The following is a 19,096-nucleotide window of genomic DNA, read 5'->3' as shown; positions in this document are numbered from 1 at the left end:
TAAAACAATTCAAAACGTATTTCCGGCGTACTCGCCCCCACTTCGACGCTTCGGCTTTAGCTCATTATTTTAGAGTATGTAGTGTAACTTGTACAAAACTTTCTATTATTTGGGATAAGCCATGCATCGGGGAGGGAGGGAGATCATATATTCTAATGAAGCAACTCATATAATAATGATCGAACTTCACTTGGAAGTTCGTTTGATCATTTATTATACATTCGTTGCTTCATTATTCATATATGATTTTATACACTGTAGATGTTAAGAGAAGAAAGTTTTGGAATTAAAAGCATAATTTGTTATTATTATGATTTTAGATTTTATGATTAATACACAAATCAGCTTATGTATTTTAATAATTATATGTACCTAGTTCTTATTAATCTAAGTAACTAGTTCACTGTCCTAATCAATGATATTGATCAAGTCTTATCTTAATTTATTGATACTTGATTACTGATCGGGTGAATTCCCCTTCGTCCAGGATAATTCTGTTGTAGAATTGGGCAAAAGAGTCAGAGGAGCTAGTCCAACCTGTGGTCTTGCGAATAGTTCCGATAATGACGTCGGCAGAGCTCGCGGCCGAAGTAGACGCGTGGCGCGTACTGCGCACACCGAAAGCTACGGCGATGTGTACACCGCTCTCTGACCGGACTTGTTTCATCCGTCTACCGATGGACTGCGTTATCGCAGCTTTATATTATGATCGCTTCTGTGTTAACAGGAGCGTATTTGTTCTCTCAGGTCTTATATTTCTAGTTATAGAAATGTAATCTGAACTTATCACTAATAATTTTTTTAGTGATAGGTTTTTCTGTATGTATATACTATATTATATAGTTTTTTTTTTTTTTTTTTTGTATTGACCTGTAAATTTAAATACTAAAAAATGTGAAAGGACACTAGCTGGGCAAATACTTATTTTGTCTAAAGTATGGCAGGCACAAAACTGGTCGATCTCTACCAGGTGCAGACGTTTCTATGATGTCTGTTATCATTATTTTGGCACCGATCTCGGAAAACTTGATATTGTCGAGCTTGATAAGAGACAGGTACCGAGTGCTAAGGAGACTACAAGTTAATTCGTGGCCTTTTCGAGGATAAGCTCGGTATTAGGGAACCATGTTGAAATAAAGTTTAAAACTACTTGTGGATCCCAAGTGCTCGAGTAATTGGATTTTATAGGCCTCGATTTGTATGCACCTTTAAGAGGGCGCTTCACACACTCGTCTCAGCCGATGTTATAAATATAAATGCTGACAAAGCAGAACGGTGAGGATTTAGACTGCCATACGCACAACTACTATTAAATTGTGTTGTTAGGAATGTAAGTATGATTTTTTTGAGGGCTCGAATACGTCAATGTTGTTCTCGATGCAATATTGCCACCACAGCTTAAGCGACTTCACAGTACTGTCAGAGAGCGAAGCTATCATTAGCGTAGATGATGCTGGACAAACGCCTTTTCGGAGAAAGGTTGCCTCGCGACAGCCCGGGTGAGACGCTTGTACAAGGGATGATGATCTCTGAAACGAGATTGCAAGAGGTGTTTTTGGGATTTAGATAATACACATCTGAAACTATTAAGTTTTGCAGTAGCGGTAACCACGGCTGCGAAGGCCAGTGGGGATATAGCAGTATACTGCTTTATACTCCTTTGCTTTATCATCAATGATTTTTCTAAGGCATTTAAGTATTAGCGAAAAGTTAGTCAGGATTTGTTTTTCATGGAATACATCTGGAACACTTCGCATCGTCAGGTGATGCGAATAAGTCTATCTCTGGTTGGCCAAAATATTGTTGATATCATGGAAAATCATCATCTGGATTGATTACTCTGGAAGCGGCGTCGTCGTCGCGGTTTTCTTTGATGTTCACATATTTACGATGCGAATATCCAAAGTCCGCATTGTTCACCCCATTTTCAAAGTAAGTACTCTAGCTAAATCGTGTAGGTGGGGATATTGTATGCCCCCATACGGTTCATATAGTTATCTATGCGTAGTAATAATGCACAGTCGGTTACATTGCTAGCAAACGACCTCAAGCCTAGAAGAGCGGCCATTAGTTCCAAATAATTAATATGGTTCGCTTTTTCTGTGGCTTTCCATCTGCCACTAACTTGGTTCTTTTCACATACAGCCCCTAGCCTATTCTAGACGCGTCGGAATAGGTCTCGAGTTTGAAGTTAGGTTGTCATATAAAGTTGGATGTAGTATCAATATTTAAAATCTACCAATTTAGATCATCTAATATAACGTTTGACAGATTGATTTTTGCCTCGTAATTACCATATTTAAGCAGGGCTAGGTATTTTTGCCGCTCTAAGATCTTAGTATACATCCATGTATACTTAGCTACTGGACAAGCTGCAACTAAAACTCGATAAGACGGGTAAATTCACGAATAGAACTCTTGGCTGTCAGTTTAGTAAACTTGTGACCAACTCGGCAATTTTACAACGCTTATCGGCGGAAAGATACATGCTTATAAGACATTTAGTGTCCTATACGAATCCTAGGAACTTGAAGGATTGTCGCGGAGTTCAATAATTACAGACAATGCAATATCTTTAACGTTTCGTTAACATTATCTAAGCACTGCTTACATGTTTCGCTGATACACAGAATGTCATCTAAGTAACATACCGACTGAAAGCCCCGATTTCTTAGATATGCCAACACTTCCCTCATGATCTTAGTAAACCTACGTGGGGCCACTGATAAGCCAAACGGAAGGCCATTAAAGCCGTACGTAAATATTTTGGATGAATAATATGAGGCTGAAAACAAAATCTTAAGTAAGTACTTGCGGTCAGAAGGCCGGACAGGTACGAAGAAATAATATGCATCTTTAAGATAGATGGTAGCTAGGTATCCATCACGTGGAATTAATTTACATGCAGTTCGGTAATCCTCCATTTTGAAATGCTCGTTACTAAACGTTTGTTACCGTTAGGTTTTGGAGTAAGAAATAGGTAGGTACCTATCTTGGATATGAATTGATCTTTTGTCCTTTTGCACTCCGATATAGCCCCTAGTGCAATTAATTTATTAATTGTTTCAAGTATTTTGTAAGTTTTCCGAATGTGAAGAACTATTTTGAGGTAGGTACATATTATAGACTGGTTTTCTACAGTTCTAAATGGTATAGTATAGCCATGTTTAACCCAATCTAGTACAATACTATTATTAGTTATTTTTAACCAACAATCATAAACATGGGTAGGACGACCTGTATGTACATGTGCTAGTGATGATTCTGCGTTAGGGCAGGGGGCTTCCACTGAGTCGCAGCTCGCTGCGGCTGCTGCGCTGACGCTGTGTAAGGGCGGCGAACACCTAAGGTCGTTGGCCTCCTGCGGTGGTCTCCGCGCCCCTCCCCCCCCTGCTCGCCGGGTACCGAGGCGGCGCATAGTTTCCCCGGTAGGAAGTTGCTCGAGAGCTGGACGGCTGTGTTTTTTTTTTTTTTTTTTTTGGTTTAGCAGGTCTTTTGATGAAAAGACCCTGCTTCTCGATAGCTTTTGCAGCCCTTATCTTCTCAGATAAAGTTGAGCGTTAATCATCTCGCTTGGATTCGCTTATTATATTGTATAAAAACGATTTATTTAAACTGGAACTTATCAGTCTTATTCTACTTTGAGTTGCTAAATGATGTGAATCAATTAGCAACCTGCATCTGCTGAGATGTTTTGTTGTCGCTCTTTAAGAGCAAATCAATACCCCTGTTGAAGGCAGTGATTCCTGCACTCAGCTGTTGCTGCGTTCCGGACCATGTCCAGTATCGCGGCTCTGCGTTTAGTTTAGGCGCCTGCAGGAGCCTATAGTTGTCTGGGATTAGGCATACCTTTCCGTAGTAAAGGAAGCCACAATTTTGATAAATTGTCGTGAATTTTTCTCAGTAGTCTGGTGAGTCGGACGTAGACTCCCCGAGGGCATCCAGTATTTCTGGGCCCAAATTTGGCAAATCACTAGTGAAGGTCAGGCCCAGCCACGCCCTCATTTTAGTCGGCGCTATCGTTAGATACCGGCCCCGCCTCTAGTGTGATTTCTGGAGCAGCTACTGCTGACTCGGGATCGTGTCACAGTTGTGTCCATGATCTCTGTTATCTAAGATTACAATTTTGTAATTTTATTTATGAAAATAAAAAGTTGAGGGTAGATCGAAAAACGGAAAATACTTTGAAAAAGACTTTTCCTGATCGCAGAGGAACGTTACATCTATTTTAGATTGTACGTATGTTCTGCTTAGGTCATCGTTGGAGACTCGCAGTCAACCCCGATGCCTTACCCGTTTTATAATAAGTGGGTAGGTATCTTGTTTCGGGATATGTCAAAGTTATTGACTCGCAGTCAATCCCAGTGCATTCCAAAACTTATGTCTGCTTAGGTCATCGTTGGAGACTCGCGGTCAACCCCGATGCCTCATTGGTCGTACCCGTTTTATAATAAGTGGGTATCTTGTTTTGGGATATGTCAAAGTTATTGACTCGCAGTCAATCCCAGTGCATTCCAAAACTTATGTTCACTTTCACTTAACTAAAAGGCACTTTAAAGAAACACTTTACTAACCTTATTCGTTTCTTCTTATTTTTCTTGCGTATTTCTCAATTTGAGACTGCGCACTTCTTTTCGGCATGGTGCTCGGAAGGCGCGTGCGATAGTTACCGCGCACAAAAAAGGAATGAGCTAAAGCCGAGGCGTCGTAGTGGGGGCGAGTACGCCGGAAATACGTTTTGAATTGTTTTAAAATAAATCTTTAAAATTGTGCGAGGTTACCAAGTAAATAGGGAAACTACAGTGTATAAAATCATATATGAATAATGAAGCAACGAATGTATAATTTATACTAAAATTGAATTTTTCGTTTAAGCCTACAGGGCGGCGTCCACGTTTCTACCTCATACATCATATTCTCACTTAGGATACATTCATTATAAACAAAAGGATTTAAAGTAGATTTAAGTGTTTCTTTTCAAAAATCCTTTTACACACCTTAATGACATCAAATTAGTCAGTTAGCTTCATCTTGTTACCTATTGATAAAGTTTGTGAAAATATTGTTTAATTTTATTGTAGCAACTTTGGGATTACTATAATCTGGTGATGGGTACGATAGAATTCTGGAAGAAATCCCCATGGAAGAAGATCGATGCTGATGGTATGGACCAGGAGTGCAAGCGATTTACAAAAGATCTCCGACAATTAGATAAGGAAATGAGGACATGGTAAAAGTCTTCTCATAAATCACATAATATGTCTAGATAGGGCCACAAGTAAAAATATTCATAATAAGGACACGTAAAATGAGCCACAAAATTTTTCGGGACCTCTGCGGCTTCTATATCAGACAAATATTCGCAGTTGTTGCAATAATGCCTTATGTTTGATAATCGAAGATTTAACAAAATAAGCCAATCAAATCTGCTAAAAGTGCCGCAATGTGATAAAAACCTTCGCCGAATTCTAATAATGTGGACCAAGTGATATAAAACCTAAGTATTATTTATTATTTGTGTATTCACTTGAGATGATTTATTAATCGTCTCAAAATAATCCTTTTATAAATTGTTTTAACACCTTGGTAACAAATTTCAGGGAACCATATCTCACGATAGAAGCAACAATTAAGAACTTGATGACTTCACTGCGTGCTGTGACTGATCTACAGAATCCTGCCATCAAAGACAGACATTGGGTCGAGTTGATGATGGCTACCAAAGTAAGTGTTGTTATATTTTTCTTGTTTTATATAGGTTTATTTGCACAAATAAGATGGCTGTATCGTTCATATAATATTTTGTGATTGTAGCTCCTAAATGATCAAATTATTAGAACTCGATAACTAGGTTCTTCTGTATTTTATTTCATTTGAATCATATTAATAAGTTTTTATGAAAAATCCTTAGGATCGATTTATACGTTTCGGAACTGCAATACCACATATCAAGAGTATTTTAATGTTGCATACTTTTATCCACTCATCATGTTTTATTTACTTCGCACAATAGTTTGCTAACATATTCATGTCATTTTGCATGTAGAAAGCTGCACATTCATTCATCATGACCATCGAAACAAATCATCGTTGTACCAAGCCATTTTCAATAAAGCACAACCTGCAAAGTCGAGTATCTTTCACTGAAATTTTAGATGAATTCAAATCATTACAAGATTTAGCTAACACATTAGATGATAACATGACAGTTGATGAAGGTGAAAATGAAAAAGAAGCTACTAATACAGATTATAAAAGATATCTTCAATTGCAAGACTTTAGAAGACCAAAGTTACAGGAATGCACAATGCAACATAGCAATAAGTTTGCAAAGCTGAACAGATCATACACCATGCAAGAAATAAAAGACACCGGATTACAAATAGCTCCTGCGACAGGAAAATTGCAATCAAATTCATTGAATCACACATTGATCCTATCAGAATACGTTTTGTAAATAGTAACGTCCATAGTAAGAATAAGCAATAAAATTAATATAATAAGTATTTTTAATATAGATGTCGCATATATGTTATTGTAAAGTGTAAATGTAGTGTACACAAATAAAGTAACATCAAAAATTCAATAAAGTAGGTAAGAATACTTTTTGAATGGATAATATATCAATGAAATAATTCATCCGTTTCACGTTTTACATTAATTTGATGTAGATTTAAAATTTTATACACCATTTCAGATCCCAAAACATTGGATCTGAAATAAAACCACTTAAAATATTTATCAAATTAGAATATTATTGTAGTTAACTATTATAAAACTGAATGTTTTAGGTCAAGTTTCATATCACTGATGATACAACACTAGCAGATTTACTGGCACTAAATCTCCACAAATATGAGGAAGAAGTCAAAACAATTGTCGATAAATCTGTTAAGGAAGCTGCAATGGAAAAAACTCTCAAGTAAACACCACGCTTATAGTTATAATTTGATATTGTAAAAATACGATTATTATGATAAAATCAAGATTTATAACAAAAAATTGAAACTTACATTTAGATGAAGATATATAGAACATCAATGAACTGTAGAATATATATTAAATTAATATATATTAGTTAATATAATAATAAATTGTAGAAACAATGATTTTAAAATTATAAACCAACATAACACTTAAGTACCTACTTTAATTTTAGGGAGTTGGAAGCAACATGGGCAGTCATGGAATTTGAGTATACAACCCATGATCGGACTGGTGTTAAGTTGCCTAAAGCAAGTGAAGAGCTTGTTGAGGTTCTTGAAGATAACCAGGTATTTTTAAATGTGCTCTTAAGTAATGTTGTGTGTGTACACTGGACAAGTTATAATGATAGGAGCTCATGGGTGAGAAATGACAAAAGGACATTATAAAAAAATACATTTTGAGAAAAGCCATTATGAGCTTAGACACTCTTTTTAAACACATCCTATTCGATTGAGCTAGTATCATGTAATACAGCACAGATTTTTCAATCATCAAATAAACTAACTAGTTACTTAATCATGTTATTTTGATGGATTTGTATTAGAAACTATAAACTGTCAAAACGACTAAGTATACTTTATTTGCCGATTGAGAATTATCTGTCCTTGTTAAGATTTTTAAAACTCCTTCGGTCTTGTCACAATTAGACGTGTTTTAAACAGAATATGTAAAACCCGAATACTAAATACATATTTAACGTCAGTTTTAACCGCACCTAGAGTTTCTATGGTAAGACCGATTGTGTTTGGGGGGTAATATAGGAGAAACTAAGAAATAAGGAATATTAAGAAGTCCCCAATTTGTTTTCAAGAACCAAGTCCAAACCATGATGTCGTCAAAGTTTATCGCCTTCTACGAAGAAGAAGTAACGGCGTGGCAGAAGAAACTTGGCACCGCAGACGCAGTTATCGCGCTATGGTTCGAAGTGCAACGCAAATGGCAGTATTTGGAGAGTATATTTGTCGGCTCGGATGACATTCGATCCCAATTGCCTGAAGATTCTAAAAGATTTGATAATGTTGATAAGACTTTCAAGGTAAGTACATCTAGCTAATCAGAAATAGTTAATGATAATGCAACCAAATAAATCTATTATTAAATCGGTGACCGTTTTAAGGAATTGCTAAAAGACATAGCAGTTACGCCCAATGTCATTCAAGCTACGAATAAGCCTGGGCTGCTAAATAAACTAGAAGAACTAATGGCGGCGCTTAATCTATGCGAGAAAGCTCTCAACGATTATTTGGAGACAAAACGCTTGGCGTATCCACGGTTTTACTTCGTATCCTCGGCGGATTTGCTAGGTAATTATTTCATTTGCTTCAACTGTTTTGGGATATCTTGTTTTGTGTCTTCGTAGCTAATGCCTTATAATGTTGATAAGATTTTTGAGACTGTTTTTTTAGAATTAAAATATCTACACCTTCCATGTTCAATTTCGTGCGACTTGTTAACTATAAGGGCGTTCTACGCTCCCGGTACCTTACTTTGACTGAAGTCAATACGATATATTTTATCTTATAAATATCTTATTTCAGACATTTTGTCCAACGGAAACAATCCGCCCGCAGTGTGTCGGCATCTGTCCAAATTATATGACAACTTAGCTAAACTGGTGTTTGCGAAGCCAGGTAGTAAGCATGCATTTGAGATGATATCTAAGGAGAACGAAGAACACGTGCCATTTAAGGCTCCGTGCTGTGATTGTTCTGGGAAGGTAAGGTTAAGAAAATGGTGCCAAAAAGCCTACAGACACGTTAATGGAAATACCAATAGTTTTGATCTGCCATTTTCAATAAGTTCATAATAGGCTTTAAAATCTGACTGGTGCAATTTTATTGGTCTAAACTTTCACTATCTTGTGCCAGAGAAGGGGGCTTTATTTCTCGTATCTATTACTTTCCTACTAAAGATTCATTGATTAATGGGAATGCTTTAATGGAATCTATTTGGTCCAGGTCGAAATATGGCTGAACCGAGTCACAGATTGCATGCGCTACACACTACGCGATATATTTGAGCACAGTGTAAAGTCTTATGAAGACAAACCTCGTGACGAGTGGGTGTTCGATTGGCCAGCTCAGCCAGCTTTGGTCGGTACTCAGATCTGGTGGACTACGGAGACCAACCAGGCCTTTGAGAAACTTGAAGAAGGTAAGGAAAGGAACAGATGGATTCATTTGCTATTAAACGATGCTTGAGAACTATTTCCACTACAAAATTAGGAATTTTAGTAAAAGTATTTTAGTAAGTAAGTATTAGAGTAATAGATTTCATAATTTCGTTGAAGGTAAACAACACTTTGGAATACCTATTTTAAGCACGTAGAGTTTGGGGATTGGGAATAACCTAAAAATATGACTAAATTAAGTAACAGATGTGCATGTTGACGTAGCCTGGTGAAGTTGGTTTAATTTTTGAACAAGTGTTACCAATTTAGTTTATCGTAGCTAAATTTGATAATGTCATGATTACTTATTGATAACTTGGCAACGTTGACGAATTCAACAGGGACACAAAATATATAGTATTATTAATGTTGAACAATGAACAGGTTACGAAAATGCTCTCAAAGATTACCAAAAGAAACAAATTGCACAGCTCAATGCGTTGATTGTATTACTGTTGGGTGATTTGACTGTTGGCGATCGTCAGAAGATCATGACCATTTGTACCATCGACGTACATTCAAGAGATGTTGTAGCTAAACTTATTGTTGCTAAAGTTGAAACTTCCGCTGCTTTCCAATGGCAAAGTCAGTTGAGGTAAGTGTCAGTAGAAGTAGTTCTAGTAGTTAATCTGGCACAAACATTTTCAAGCAGTAAATTAAAAGATCTAAAGGCCTAAAGAATAACTTGTTAGCCTAATAAAATTAAATGCGTTATTAAGTCTTTTGCAGAATTTTGTTATCTACTTGTTAACCTCATATCTATTTTCTGGGAACATTGAAAAACAAAGTTGAACGTTTTGAATACTTATTACATATCTCCTGAAATTAACAATTCAACGTAATTGATATTTTAATAGATTTTGTCTTATTTAGGCACCGATGGGACTTTAAGTTGAACAATTGTTTTGCCAATATTTGCGACGCCCAATTTCTTTATGACTATGAATACTTGGGTAACACCCCACGACTTGTAATCACGCCATTGACGGATAGGTGCTATATAACCCTCACACAGGTATGTTCTTTTCACTTCAATGAATTTTTTGCGTCGTTTCTACATTAAGAAGCATAAAAAACGAAGTGAAGCTTGAAATAGACGTTGATTGCAAGTTGATTCAGTTGATACTGTGCACTGTCTCTTGTAGTGATATTTCACTTCTTTATGTCATTGCAATTTCACTGGTTTTAACAGCATAATGCATAATTTCTATTAATCCTCGGATATTGTTTTTGCTTCTTCTCAATTTTTTTGTAGTACAATTTTTAAAGCTCTGATTTTTATCAACACTATTTTTATTATAAAAACTAACTTAGAGTTTAAAGCACGGGTAGTGGATATGATTTATTGTAGAGTCTCCATTTGGTAATGGGTGGAGCTCCCGCGGGACCGGCTGGCACGGGTAAGACGGAAACTACAAAGGATTTGGGCAGAGCTTTGGGTATCATGGTCTACGTGTTCAACTGCTCCGAACAAATGGACTACAAGTCTTGCGGGAATATTTACAAAGGTTTGTGTTTTCTCTATACTTTGTAGACGCACTTTACTGAAATTACCATAGTCAGATAACTAATAACCTTTTCATTGTCTGAAATCATCATAGTCTTTATAACCTTTTCACAGTGTCGTGTACAGCGAATTTTTTGATGTTCTTTGATTTAGCGTACACGTTCATGGTAAGTATGTATGTTTTACCAGGATTTGTATTCTTAAGCTGCTTACAATTAATAAAGGTGATGATTGCCGTCTCTAACCACTGCTTATAGATTCACTGAATAGATCAAGTACATGAACATCCGAACCGATGGTTTAACGTACATTTTGCGGCACGATATAATGTCACCGTTACAAAAAACGCTGTCGCCTGATCCATTGCTGCTTCTATTAACTTCATTAAAATCATTTTAACTAATTGTAGGATTGGCCCAAACTGGTGCTTGGGGATGCTTTGATGAGTTCAATCGGATATCAGTCGAAGTATTGTCAGTAGTGTCAGTGCAAGTAAAGAGTGTCCTCGACGCCATTAAGGCGAAAAAGAAGAAGTTTGACTTCATGGGAGAGTTTATTACTCTAATTCCCACTATTGGAATGTTCATCACTATGAACCCTGGATACGCAGGGAGGACCGAGTTGCCTGAAAACCTAAAGGCTCTATTTAGGTGAGTAGCACAAGCTATAATCAAGTCCGACTAATACTAAACCTCATATAGTTTAACCTAAAAGATAAGTAGGCCACAGAAAAGTTTAAAGAGCTTAGATTCAACACGTTGATTTTATGATTAGTTGATGCTACAGATCCTCAGAATTTTCTGAACAACAAAAAGCATTACAATTAAAACAAATTACAAATTGGGGGTAGCTTGAAACCGTTTTGGCTTCCATATTATAGTGATAACTAGCATTTTCTATCAGAAAAGTTGAAAAAGTAGATATTACGTAGTATGTTTTGTTAATAGATCTCATAAGTTTATAATAAACCTTGACGTAATCCTTAGGCCTTGTGCAATGGTAGTGCCAGATTTCGAGCTGATTTGCGAAATCATGTTGGTGGCTGAAGGTTTCCAGGATGCACGTCTACTTGCACGCAAATTCATCACGCTGTATACCCTGTGTAAAGAACTACTTTCCAAACAAGACCATTATGATTGGGGTTTGAGAGCGATCAAATCTGTGCTTGTTGTTGCTGGCTCTTTGAAGGTAACGTTTTCTTCTATTTCTGTTTCTTCTACTATTTCTGTTGCTAAGCGTTTGATGAGATTTTCAAAGATGATGTGATGTATATACCTACTACATACAAACTTTTAAAATCTTCTATCTAAAATTTTTGCACTATTTAGTTAGGGTCCACGTCTTATGACTTAAAATATAAAAAATAATAAAAAAATCCAAATTCTTAGGAGTTTCAAGAAACCCATATTTTTTATTTACATAGAGAGGCGATCGCCTAAGGCCAGAAGACCAAGTATTGATGAGAGCGTTACGAGACTTCAACATACCTAAGATAGTAACTGACGATACGCCAGTATTCATGGGCTTGATAGGAGATTTGTTTCCCGCTCTGGACGTACCGAGAAAGAGAGATTTTGATTTTGAAAAGCAGCTGGTGGAAGCAGCTATATCTATGAAACTTCAGCCTGAACCAGGATTCATTTTGAAGGTTAGATTTTAGTATGTAGAATTTAGCCATACTTACTTACTTACTTGAGTATAATTTTTTGTGAATATTCAAGACCCAGTGACGAAGTGACGAGTGAAGAAGACGTAGTGTTGGAAGAACCCCCACTAGGTGGACGGACGACATCAGACGAGTCGCAAGGAGCCGCTGGATTCAGGCGGTGGCGCAAGACCGTGGCGTGTGAAAGTCCCTACAAGAGACCTATGCCCAGCTGTGGACGTCTATCGGCTAATGATGATGATGATGATGATGATGATGATGATTCAAGACCAAATATTGAATCACGTTGAAATACCTACGTAGTTGTCAAGTTGATGAAGAATATGTTTTTAGATGGTCCAACTAGTAGAACTATTCGCCGTACGGCACTCTGTATTCATCGATGGATTCGCGGGGACTGGCAAATCTATGGTCTGGCAGTGCCTCAACAAAACATACCAAATGCTGAAAATGAAACCATATTACAACGATCTTGATCCAAAAGCTGTTACCAATGACGAGTTGTTTGGTATGTTACGAGTTTACTGAGCTATACAAAGTTCTGACAGTATATTAAAATCACTAAACATAATGTATGAACTATTTCAGTGACATCTCTCCAAAATATTTGAACTGTCCAAACGCTGTTCAATTAGCACCTACGTAGTTTCAAAGTATACCTAAGTTCCACGCTGAATCGCTGAACATTAGCAAAATTGGTTGAGTACTCCTGCTCCATCGACCTTGGCACGGTTGATCGACACGAAGTACGAACTCTCTAAAATGAACTTAGCCAATGAAATCGACAATCGAAGGCTTGGTAATAGGGTCCCGTTGGCACCCTTCGGGTACGGAACCCTAAAGACGATTGGTTTAACATTATAATTTTCACTATAGTGTCAGTTTGTCCCTAGCTACGGCACAAAAGGCGTCTGTTTTAATAAGAGTCGTTGAAGATGGTCATCTACAATGGCCCAAAAATAAAATCTCAAAATTTCAAAACTGTCTCTTATTCTAAAAGTATGATTTGGCGAATTTCCCCTTTTATTAAAAAACCATGATGATATTATGACAAATCACTACAGGTATAATCAACCCAGCAACTAGAGAGTGGAAGGATGGTCTGTTCTCCACGATAATGCGGGATATGGCAAACATGCCGGGCGACGGTCCTAAGTGGATAGTGCTGGATGGTGATATTGATCCTATGTGGATCGAGAGCTTGAACACATTGATGGATGATAATAAGGTTAGATAATTTTCCATCTTGTTTCCATTAATGGAAAAGATGGAAAAGAATTGATTTGATTTAGGTAATAACCTAAATCAAATCCAGGATAGGTAGGCCGTAACTTTACGTCATCTTCATATATTTTTTTAAATCTTCAAAATATGTACTAATGTGTGCTTTGTGTTCTCTGTATTATACCTACTGATTATTATTATGTAGTGTACAATACTACTAATAATAATATCATATTACTCAGTTACTTAAAAACAAATTGCAAATTGAATCAATTACCTTGTTAAAGTTTAGACTAACAGCCTAAAACTTAGACGCACCTAATTTTTTTATTTTAAAAATTTTGAATTGCTCAACGGTCACGACGAGGACTGAAATACGAAAGATCAAACTTCACTCCTTGCACTAAATTGTCATACCTACCTAGTCAGTACTCTTAGCACAAGCTTTTTAGTCTAGTGCTATGGCTACTAATATTATATTCATAAAAGGAATAATATCCTAGGTACTAACACTAGCAAGTAACGAACGCATAGCTCTAACAAAGTCAATGAGGTTGCTGTTTGAGATAGCGACGCTGAGAACTGCAACGCCTGCCACAGTGTCTCGAGCTGGCATCTTGTACATCAATCCGCAAGATTTAGGTTGGAATCCGTAAGTATTGCTCTTGTACTTTGATTTATTGACATTATATAGACCTACTTGTTTTTCGGTTGTAGTTTTTTGTCTATCGGTTTTTGTTTCGTTTGATTTTAAGTTTCTACATTTCTTTATTTTTTTTATTTTTATTTTTCCATATTAACTTCTTTTGCGTCATATTGTGCTCCTTGAACAACAGTAGGTATTATCACGTTACCATTTACATTTTTTAGCTCACTTCTTCCCTGTTGGTGTTAAAAAATGTTATACGAAAGTGTGTTTGTTTGTTGGTTTGTGCTTCAATTCAATCACACCGGAACGGAGCAAGAGATCGGTTTGATTTTTTGTATAAAATAATATAGTCAAAAATTTGGAATGTGACATATGCTACTTTTTATCCTGGAAAATCAAAGAACTCCTACAGGATTTTGAAAGCCTAAATTCACGCGGATGAGGTTATGGGCATCAGCTAGTTGGCCGTACTAGCAGAGAAGAAGTTATTTTAAAAATGCTAAATTGACAACAGTCAGGGGTGCTTTACTAACATTTCAACTGACACAGATTCGTGGCATCATGGATAGACACGACACGCGACGATGAATCGGAAAAGGCGATGTTAACAGTGATGTTCGACAAGTACATTCCACCCTTGTTGGATTCTTGTAAGAAGTATAAACGAATAACGCCATTGAGCGAGTTGCAGCAGATCCAGCTGACGTGCTATTTGCTGGAATGTTTCCTGAATAAGTCTTTACTGCCCAGTGATTGTCCAAAGGAATGGTGAGAAAACTACAATTGATAAGATCATAATTTAAATTTTTGTGTTGTTCTTTTAAATCAAGAACTTCTACACAGTAGGTACCGTTTCCTAATTTTTATACTCTTACGTAAGATTATCTGCGATTGCAAATGCCTTTGCATGCTTTTTGTACACAGTCTTAATAATAATACTCTTATTATTAAGACTGGGTACAAAATGCTGTTTCTTTCTGTATGATCCACAAAAAAGCCAAATTTAATTAATACCTCCGTCAATTTAACTTAGGCCTAAAACCAATTTCTCCCCCAAAGGTATGAGACCTACTTCGTATTCTGTGTGGTCTGGGGCTTTGGCTCGGGTCTCTTCCAAGACCAGCTCGTGGATTGGCGCAATGAGTTCAGCAAGTGGTTCTGCAATGAGTTCAAACAGATCAAGTTCCCGTCTACCGGCAACGTGTTCGGTTTCTTCATAGACCCTGAAACAAAGAAGTTTTTGCCGTGGTCTGAACGCGTTGAGGCGTTTGAATTGGACCCGGATATACCACTTCAGGTATAAATTGCAATACTCCTTTGGTTGGTCCACTTCCAACATAAGTTGTCCACGTCCATTTTGGAATGCATCATCATGATCAACCCATCGCCGGCTCACTACAGAGCACGAGCCTCCTCTCAGAGTGAGAAGGGTTTTGGCCATAGCCTACCACGCTGGCCAAGAGCGGATTGGCAGACTTCACATATTTTTGAGAACACTATGGAAAACTCTCAAGCATGCAGATTTCCTCACGATGTTTTCCTTCACGATGTAAGCTCAGAGACAAGATATACACACTAGCCTAGCAGAATCAGATAAAGATAAGCCACATAATTACGACTTAGGTGATACAAAACTTAGAAAACAAAATAAAGGGAGGCGTAATTTCACTGTAAATTAAAATGCTTGGCTATTTCAGTCATGTTTGGTATCGACATCCGAAACGACTCGTATCCGCTTCTTCATGGATCTGCTGATCGCGAAGCAGAAGCCAGTGATGCTGGTGGGCAGCGCGGGCAGCGGCAAGACGGTCAGCGTCGCGGCCAAGCTCAACGCGCTATCCGACAACTACGCTGTCACTAATGTGCCGCTCAACTTTTACACCACTTCAGGTCTGCCTGCGGCTTAGGCCGTTTTTAGTTTAGTGCACGTGGGAGGTTCCATGCTGAGGTTCCCAGCCAAATATTTTACACCAAATCACGTAAAAGTACAACAAAATTTCGCATGTAGTTGTTTTCATTTTCACTTTTTATTATATTGTACTCGTAGAATCCATTAGTCTTCTAACGTTTACTTGTGCACCCTTTTTTGAAAAATTGTATAAATTACTGATTTTTATTCGCGTTTCTTGACTTTAAAAAAAACCAAAACTGGCCAGAGATCCCTCCATGATATGTATAAAACGATCCTGAAAGCCGTTTTTCCTAATCTCAAGTGGGCGCTCTTTTTAACCAACCTCAAAAAAGGAGGAGGTTCTCAATTCGTCGGAATCTTTTTTTAGTTTGCTTACCATCGTAGCTTTCAAGCTTTACTAAGACTTTCCTCATAAAAAACTGCATTATCTTTAATTTAATATTTTGAACAGAGATGATCCAGAAGGTTCTAGAGAAGCCCTTAGAAAAAAAGTCGGGCCGCAGTTTCGGTCCGCCAGGCAGCAAGTTCATGATTTACTTCGTAGACGATCTGAACATGCCCGAAGTAGACACGTACGGGACGGTGCAGCCCCATACGCTCATCAGGCAGTTTATGGATTATCACCATTGGTAAGAAAAAACCAGTCAAGTGCGAGTCAGGCTCACGCACCGAGGGTTCCGAACGTATTTTATCGACATTTTGCACGATTAATCAAAAACTATGATGCATAAAAATTAATAAAAATGTGTTTAGAATGCATAGGTGAAGCCCTTTCATATGATACCCCACTTGATATAAGTAGTTATCTTACTTTGAAAATTGAAAATACCAATTATTTATTTGTTCATGACCACAATTTTTTTCACGGTTTTCAGATTTTTTCCCTTATGTCTGCTATAAGACCTACCTACCTGCCAAATTTCATGATTCTAGGTACCCTGTAGGTTTCTGGATAGGCAGACAAACAGACAGACAGACAGATAGACAGACAGACAGACAGACAGACAGACAGACAGATAGACAGGCAGAGAGACAGATAGACAGACAGACAGACAGACAGACAGGCAGACAGACAGAGAGACGGACGGACGGACGGAGATTAAGAATTTAAAAAATTTAAGAAGAAAATTTAAAAAGAATTTAAGAAGAAGGAGGGATATCAAATCAATATGTACTTCCGCCTGAGAGCTTTGACCAGCTTTGGGTAGCTATTGCTTTATAATGATTAGGTATAATAATATATTCATGAGAGTTTATTTTAAGGTACGACCGACAGAAGTTAACTCTGAAAGATATAACGAATTGCATGTTTGTATCATGCATGAACCCGACCGCTGGATCTTTCACAATCGATCCGAGATTGCAGAGGCACTTCTGTACATTCGCTGTCAGGTTGGTACATAATTTAGTATAGTTGTTGTTGTATAGCATAACAATTCACACTATCACCTCCTCCACCACCTCCACTCCACATTTACTTGACGGAATAATAGTGGGATTTGGCAGTTCACGTCAATCCTGGAAATATTATGAGAACCCGTTTAAAATCGTACCAGCTGAGTAGATTTTGATTAAAACTGATATTTATATTAAGGGAGTAGGGACGCCAAAAATATTGGAATACAAATTACTTTTACAAGCCAAATTTTTCAACGAACGCTAAGCGGAATACTCAATTATTCGCAAATGAAGCGAAGTGAACTAATGTAGCGGTATTACGCATTTTGTTGGCTGAACAGCGCGTATTGTTGCAAAAACTGGTGCGTAATGTTGGCCATAATGAATGAACAAGACAGGATACAACGCGTAAGAAGTTTCGCTCCGTCTGGTGTTTCGGGACATTGGACGACTTACGTCTATTTTGCAGTTTCCCCGGCATAGACGCGTGCTTCCACATCTACAAGCAGATCCTGTCCCAACACTTGGCCAGCCCTGCAAACAAGTTTAACGCCCAAGTTAAACGCTACGCAGAACCTCTGGTCAACTGTGCGCTCGCCCTTCACTCCAAACTCTCCTCTACTTTCCTGCCAACTGCCATCAAGTTCCACTATATATTCAACTTGAGAGATCTGTCGAATATATTCCAGGTAAGTTTGAATAGAAATTAAATAAGCAGGACCAAAGTTCGTAATGGAGTTTTGTTATTCAATAAGTTCTGGGACTTTCTGGTAAATTTCTTTAGCTTGGATAATACAGCACTCAGCACTACTGAAAAAAATGTTGTCAATATGTTTTACCCAACTTTAATTAATGTTTAAAGACGTTATTGACAGAGTGGCACTACTTGCTATAAATATGTACCTCCCCACTCTAATGCTAACGCTTCATTCAAAGCAAATTTACTGGTAGTGCTGCTTTTGTTTTTTTCGCGCAATTTGTATATTTGTACTTAAGATACATTGTTTTTACTTGACGCTTGAGCTGAATGATTGCCAGATTTGCACTTACTCAAGCTCGGAAGTGGAAAATGCGTTGATGAAATCAAAGTCGTTCGTATAGTTACGTACGTGATGACAATTGACAATCTCCTTATAGGGTATATTGTTCACAACTGGCGACGCTATTAAGCTGAATTCAGAGCTGATACGGCTATGGTTGCATGAGGCCACTCGCGTCTACTCCGATAAGCTGATCGAGTCGGCCGACAACGAGATTTTCGCCAAACTAATCTCTGACACTATCAAGAAGAATTGTGAAGTACGTATCTACTATTTTTGACTCTTGATTAAACTTTTGGTAAAGCTAACGTAGTGATTATAGTATACTCTTTGGTATTTATTTGGTAATACAAAACTGACTTAAATTGTCTTTAATGAAGGAAAACATTATTCATGAGCAATCTTAAATATTTAAAAGAATCTGAGCTATCCTAGCCTCATCTAGCTCGCTAAAATTTGCGAAACTGAAACTTTGTCTTTCCAATTATTATGCTTCATACAATTTTTTTTCGATTGCTTTAACAAACCTTGTTCAAAATTATT

The 19,096-nt window shown here is 37.4% G+C and overlaps 2 protein-coding genes across 3 annotated transcripts in view; one reads left to right on the top strand and one right to left on the bottom strand.

Annotated features, from left to right (window-relative positions):
* Positions 1–19,096, top strand: part of LOC117990719 (dynein beta chain, ciliary-like) — a 60,211-nt gene that overhangs the window by 21,221 nt on the left and 19,894 nt on the right. For both annotated transcript variants that reach the window (XM_034978203.2, XM_069504497.1), the window contains 24 exons: positions 5,082–5,230; positions 5,601–5,724; positions 6,792–6,922; positions 7,160–7,274; positions 7,799–8,023; positions 8,105–8,291; positions 8,526–8,704; positions 8,946–9,141; positions 9,542–9,752; positions 10,031–10,172; positions 10,509–10,665; positions 11,074–11,314; positions 11,651–11,852; positions 12,088–12,312; positions 12,664–12,838; positions 13,395–13,558; positions 14,058–14,206; positions 14,753–14,971; positions 15,263–15,500; positions 15,901–16,093; positions 16,567–16,744; positions 17,379–17,507; positions 17,983–18,202; positions 18,651–18,812. In XM_034978203.2, coding sequence (XP_034834094.2) covers positions 5,082–5,230; positions 5,601–5,724; positions 6,792–6,922; positions 7,160–7,274; positions 7,799–8,023; positions 8,105–8,291; positions 8,526–8,704; positions 8,946–9,141; positions 9,542–9,752; positions 10,031–10,172; positions 10,509–10,665; positions 11,074–11,314; positions 11,651–11,852; positions 12,088–12,312; positions 12,664–12,838; positions 13,395–13,558; positions 14,058–14,206; positions 14,753–14,971; positions 15,263–15,500; positions 15,901–16,093; positions 16,567–16,744; positions 17,379–17,507; positions 17,983–18,202; positions 18,651–18,812 — 4,311 coding nt within the window. The remainder of the gene's footprint in view (positions 1–5,081; positions 5,231–5,600; positions 5,725–6,791; positions 6,923–7,159; positions 7,275–7,798; positions 8,024–8,104; positions 8,292–8,525; positions 8,705–8,945; positions 9,142–9,541; positions 9,753–10,030; positions 10,173–10,508; positions 10,666–11,073; positions 11,315–11,650; positions 11,853–12,087; positions 12,313–12,663; positions 12,839–13,394; positions 13,559–14,057; positions 14,207–14,752; positions 14,972–15,262; positions 15,501–15,900; positions 16,094–16,566; positions 16,745–17,378; positions 17,508–17,982; positions 18,203–18,650; positions 18,813–19,096) is intronic.
* Positions 3,345–4,005, bottom strand: LOC138403585 (uncharacterized). The gene is given in 4 exon segments (XM_069504758.1): positions 3,345–3,693; positions 3,695–3,841; positions 3,843–3,903; positions 3,906–4,005. Coding segments are annotated over 4 exon segments (657 nt in total).

The sequence above is a fragment of the Maniola hyperantus genome, chromosome 18 (assembly GCF_902806685.2).
Source record: "Maniola hyperantus chromosome 18, iAphHyp1.2, whole genome shotgun sequence".
NCBI classification, from domain to species: Eukaryota; Metazoa; Arthropoda; class Insecta; order Lepidoptera; family Nymphalidae; genus Maniola; species Maniola hyperantus.
The sequence above is the reverse complement of the archived record's forward strand: the minus strand, read 5'-3'. Positions and strand labels throughout refer to the sequence as shown.